Source organism: Austrofundulus limnaeus, unplaced genomic scaffold (genome assembly GCF_001266775.1).
Source record: "Austrofundulus limnaeus strain Quisiro unplaced genomic scaffold, Austrofundulus_limnaeus-1.0 Scaffold1, whole genome shotgun sequence".
Classification (NCBI taxonomy): Eukaryota; Metazoa; Chordata; class Actinopteri; order Cyprinodontiformes; family Rivulidae; genus Austrofundulus; species Austrofundulus limnaeus.
The window spans coordinates 4118250-4124249 of NW_013952403.1; the positions used below are offsets into that span (position 1 = coordinate 4118250).

General features: G+C 38.3%; 1 protein-coding gene across 4 annotated transcripts in view; it reads left to right on the forward strand.

Annotated features, from left to right (window-relative positions):
* The window catches only part of macrod1 (mono-ADP ribosylhydrolase 1), a 181402-nt gene that overhangs the window by 116039 nt on the left and 59363 nt on the right, over positions 1 to 6000 (forward strand). For all 4 annotated transcript variants that reach the window (XM_014006074.1, XM_014006058.1, XM_014006066.1 and 1 more), the window contains one exon: positions 3548 to 3664. In XM_014006074.1, the coding sequence (XP_013861528.1) occupies positions 3548 to 3664 (117 nt within the window). The remainder of the gene's footprint in view (positions 1 to 3547; positions 3665 to 6000) is intronic.

Genomic DNA, 6000 nt, shown 5'->3' on the forward strand with positions numbered 1-6000 from the left:
TTTGTTTACCAGATTGGCTTTTTTGCTAACTTTGAAAAACATTAGCAGACCGATTAGCTTCCTCTAGATTTTGACACCTTTAAGTCTGCTAACAGCAAAACTAACAAACTAACATCAACAAGTTTGTGTCGGTCCAGTCTTCAGCTCCAAGGAGACAAAAATCATCTTAGCTGTAGAGCAAATTTGTTTTCCATGTTTAGCTTTAGCTAAGCTACATATTTAGTTAGCGGATTATAAGTTAGCTGATCTGTTTGGTTCACTGTGCCAACCACCATTTCATTGTAGTTATTCAGCTACACACCAACAACATACTGTATGTGTGTCAGACTTGAGAGCTGAGCTGAAGTCAGGTTGAAAAGCTGTAACTCAGAGGTCTTCAGCCCTGTTCCTGGTGAACCACTGTCCTGCTTGTTTCAGGTGTTTTCCTGCTTCTGTGCACCTGACTGAAATGAACGAGTGATTGACAGGCTGCTTGTAAACTTGATGACATTCTGAGTAGGTAATTTATTTATTTATTTATTTATTTATTTGAATCAGGTGTGCTGAAACAGGGGCACAATTAAAACACGCAGGACAGTGAGTCATGACGAACAGGGTAGAAGACCTCTGACGTAGCGACTGAAAACCAGTTCAGACTTGTATATACTATACAGGCTAACTATTGTTAAAATAAAAGCATTAAACAAAAAATCTGCTCATTTTCTTTTTCTTATTTAAAATCTCTGACTCTATTTTTCCTGCCTGTTGCCATATCTCCATCCAGAGTGTTTTATTACATCTGCTGCTTTTTCATCTCTCTCTTGTCTCTCTTTTTAAGCTGCTTCTTTGTTTCAGAGTTTTTGTGAGCCGCAGTTTGCCTTAAGAAATCACACACACAGAAACTCAGAAACACAACACAGAGCCCAAACACAACCACATAAGCCGGGTTGTGCAGTGTTTCACCCGTCGTGAGCTTGTTTTGGTGGAGCCCGAGGATGGAGCCAGTGTTCAGAGCTCGTCCTGTCACGCCCTCGCACTTGTGCCTCGCTCACAGAGCAGCCCAGTTCGACACAGCGCAGCGTGACAAGGCACACCACAGCTAGGCACCGCATGAAACATGCCAACTTAACACAATAACGTTCAGATAACATCAGACCCCTGCCTGGAGCTGCTCTCACACCACTGTAACAGCTGGTCTGTATACAGTCAGTCAGAGATGAGAACAGGGGCCGACATGCTGAGCTGAGACATATGGATGGGTGTTATGCTACTATTTTCACCAAGTGCTGACGAGTCTCACCGTGCCGTGACAAACTCCTGACAGATGTGTTTTATTCTGAGCTAATTATAACATTTTTACACCAGCCTCCAACATTAGATCTTTCAACATAAAAGCCGAGTGCCCTTCAAAACAGAAGCTGCTTGTAGTTGATGCAAAAATGTGGCAATAAAAATAAATAAATAAATAAATAAATAAATAAATAAATAAATAAATAATTCAGCCCGACCTTTAGGGGCCGCACAAAAACTGTTTTTGAACTTTTGAAATGGCATAGTTATCAAAGTGTTTTGGTGTTTTTGTGTAATGACATTTTGTGGATGTTCAGGAGGACATTTTTAAAAGTTGCAAAAACAAACGTTGGGTTGGTAAAACTGCTTTTCCATATGGAGCAGGCCTCAGAAACTATTCAAAGTGTTAATTGTTTCATTTCTGTCTTGAAATACAATAATCTCTGCCCTTGTCAGGATAAAGTATTTAAATCCTTCACCCTTTTAGAAGTACAGAGTGAGTCAAAAGACTGAGGACACCTTTTTATTTCAGAACAAAAGGGACAATGACTAATCTGCAGTAGTGGGCACAGCTAACATTATCCACTAACTAAAAATTGAGCATTGCTAACCCAAAACAACTAATCAGCTAAACAAGTACGAAAATTAGCAGAAACCAACACTAACAGCTAATTGCTTACTGTTAAGATGAATGTCACTCAGTCTTTGTCGCATGTCTTCCAACTGAAGGTGGGACCGACACAAACCTGTTGATGTTAGCTTGTTAATGAGCTGGTAGCGTCTTAAAGTTGTCAAAACCTAATTTAGCAGAAGCTAACTGGTTGGCTAATGGTTTTCAAAGTTCATGAAAAGTTAGTGAATTCATGCATCTCTTATGCAAGGTGTAATATATTTATTATTAGTCTTGAAGCATCGCTGTTTGTTTTGCATTTTTACCACCAACCACCAGTAAAAATGAGCAATCATGTAACACTACCTGTGTGTGAGGGAAGAAGCTAACGTTGGTGCAGCTCTTATCTAAAATAGAATAAACCATGTTTCATGTAGTTGTTTTTTCTTTGTTTATGCAAGTTGTTCAGTTTAAAGAACAGAAACCTTTAAGTTAAAACTATATAACATGAAGATTTGTGTTTATAAAAATTAAACAGTTTGAACTAAAAGTATTTAGTAACTTTTGTTTGATTTGCATTTACTTTGTTGCTTTTTCTGACTGTGTTTAAACGCTGATAAAGTTGTTTGTTAACTTGGGTTTTTTATCACTTAGAATGTCTGCTTCCCTTTCACCAAGTGCTTTAGCACCTCAACACAAAAATAATATTATTCTAAGATTATTTCTTTCTATATTATTTAAACACTGAAGAAAAAAACAAGTTTTTATTATGTTTTTTTTAGGAAAGGAAAAAAACATTTTCCTTTGTGCTGAAGTGGCCGGTGTGAAGGGGGAAAAAAAGCCACCATTTTCTTCAGTGTTAAAGGACTTCATTTTCAGCTTCTTTCATCCCTCAATTTCCTTTCATTTCTCCTGTGCCAAGGGCACAAAACAGCCCCAAACACTGTTCAGGTTCCTCATTATGTTGATTTACAAAAACATTGCATGCAAGAGTCACAAAAACCAGAACAGCATTTACAGTTTAGCAGACATAATTGACAATGAGCCAACAAAATTTATGTTTGGGAGAAGGCAAATGAAACAAAATTAATTAAAAAACATGTTTTGTTTTTAATTTATAGTTGAAATGGTAATAAACTACTTTGTATTACAGCTGTTGAGAACATGACTCTTCAAAGACAAGTCTGACTGCAAAGAGGCTAAATTTACTTGGTAAATCTGTAAAGTAGTTTTTGCTGCATCATTGCACAGTCAGTCTTTAGATGTGCTGCAGCTCAAAGGTAGATGCGCTTCTCTGAATATTATGTAGATTTATGTAAATTTAATTATTAATGATCAATTGACCAAAAAGTCAAATCAGCTGAGTGTTTAATAGGATATTAAATCACATAATTAACTGAGGCAGCGCCCCTGGAATCCATTCAGCAGACTAATGCAGGCGAGGCAGATGCTTCGGCTTAAGTAGCAACTTGCAGACGACGGGAAGCTCGGCCCGCCGCTCAAAACAAACGCTAACATTATCCAGGTCCATTACCACTAAAGCTCTGACTCCAGCAAACATGTCTGCTGGCCAAGAAGCAACATCTCAGCCGCTGTAAGCAGAGAGATTTCAGGGGATTCACAGTAAGCAGGACAACTCCCTAAATCTCCTGTTGTCTCTGTTTCCAGTGGACGGGGCCATCCACCGGGCCGCGGGACCCCTGCTCAAGAAGGAGTGCGCTTCCCTCCACGGCTGCGAGACGGGAGAGGCCAAGATCACCTGCGGCTACGGCCTCCCGGCAAAGTGTGAGTGTAAAGTGTGACAGTGTTTGTGTGATGCTGGGCTGCTCGGCGTGGTGCTGCTGGTCTGCCTCCAGCTGTGAATGTGTGGGAAAGGCTGACAAGAATGGAGCAATCTGCACAGTTGACCTGCCGGAGAAAAAATCTAAGATTTTAACAAAGAAGACTATAAAATATTTTAATAACTTTAAGAAGTATTACTCAGTGACCGTGTTTCCATCAAGGCTTTTTGATGCGCATTTAGAAGTGTCGCATTAAAAATGCGAAAAAAAAGTCAGATGGAAAGAGCAAAATTTGAAAAAAAAAAATCCTCAATTCGCTAAAACGTTTTTACGCTCGCTTGAGGTGGTTTTTGGGTTTTTCGAAAAACACTTAATGCGCAAAAGGACAGATGGAAACACTTTTGCCGAATAAGTTGTGACGTAGCTGATCAGCTGTTCCCCGGTACCGGTACCAGTTTCGGGTCGGCTGCAGCTGCGACTGGCAGCAGAACCCTCCCAGTAATCCCGCAACGTGAAAAAAAATGGCATTTCTTTCTTTGTCTCCAGACAGCAGTAACATCGCCAAAACTAGTTGATAATAGAATAATTACAACTTTCCTGATAGTAGCAACGCGTTCCTGATAACTTCTCTCCATTATCCTGAGATGTGTGGACCCTGCGAGTTTAGCAATGGTTACTTCCTGTTTACTACTCACGTGCGTATGACGTAATTGATAAGCTTCAAGTCAGTTGATGGAAACTCCGTCTTATTCGCATTTCTTAATTTTTTCCTTTTTGCGAAATTATTAAAATTCGCTCAAAATCCGAATTAAAATTGGATGTAATTGGATGGAAACACGGTTAGTGATATATTTTGGAAACAAGATTTTGTGGAAAGGTTATTGTTGTGGAAATATTTGTTTACCAAGACAGAAACACGTGAACAAAAAGAAGATGCACTTCGTAGGATGGTCGTCGAGTTGATTTATTCAGTTTTGCAATTGCAAAATGGTCACAGCGTGAGCAGATCTGAGCAGCAAACTGTAAAATCTGATCACACCGCAGCAGCGAGCAGAGTTTCAGGAAGTAAGTTATACAAAACAGGCCAATGAGGAATCGACAAGTCTGACAGTAACTTTCCATGAAGGAGGACGTCAGACAGTAGTGGCGTCTCAGAATCATGGGACAGAAAATGACAAACCATAGCAGTTATCAAAAAGATACAAATTAAAATGTCAAGACAATTCAAACTTAATAATCAGTAGAGAGGTATAATTATTTTTCCAGGACAGTTATGAATATCTTACCTGTTGTAGTTTCTTAACAACTAGTCTGAACAGAGCCAAGACCAAAGAGGACTTTTATTGTCTCAAACTAAGACCAAATATTTCAGAGAAACTTAACTTGCATTAAGTGTTTATTTTATTGGTTTTTTAAGTTATACAGTATTAGACGCAGGCTGTCATACTTCTGGTGGATCCTGGGGCACAGCTGGTACAAATAAAACAGGAATACCTTTGATTTAAAATTGATGTCAGCCTTTTGCTAAATGGCATAAACCATTTTGATATTTTTGCGATTGAAGTAATTTTAAGATGGCAGCATTTCACTCTTCTCCACTTGGACTAGCCATTAGCTCATCGATCCAGACAAATTCAACTCTTATTTCTTCAAATGTAGGTTCTTCAAAGACTAGTTTTTCAACAGAACTCGACTTCAGAAACTCAGAACCAGTGGTGGGCATGGTGCTGATAATCAGCTAACAGCTAATAATGCAACAAATTTTTCGTTTTACTGGATTGGCTTTTTTTTCCACTAACTTTGAAAACCTATTAACTTCTGCTAAATTATGTTTTGTCAACTTTAAGTTTTCTAACAGATAAACAAACATCAACAATTGTGTCAGTCCACCTGTCCTTAACTGGAAGGAGACAAAGACATGTAACAGACTGAGTTACAGTTGTCCTACCAGCTAACGTTTAGCTGTTAGTTTTAGCTTCCTCTAATTTGTTTTTCTGTGTTTAGGGGTTTAGCGAAAACAAGCTATATTTTTAGCCAGCGGATTATGAGTTGGCAAATCTGGCCTTTTGTTTAAGTGTGGCCTCAACTGAACTGAACTACACCTTTAATGTTCTGGAGTTGAACAAAATGTTTTTTTCTACGTTAAATACTTACAGTAAAGTAAATGCCTCTCTATTATTAAATGACAATATTGCAGGTAACATAAAACGCTAAATGTTAAAAGTCAGCGTTTATCATTAAAATAAAACCTGTTTTAAGTATGTCAGGCACACTACTATACAATTTCATTAAGTCTGTTTGTTGATTATTACTATTTTTATGTATTGTTGACCTTTAAAA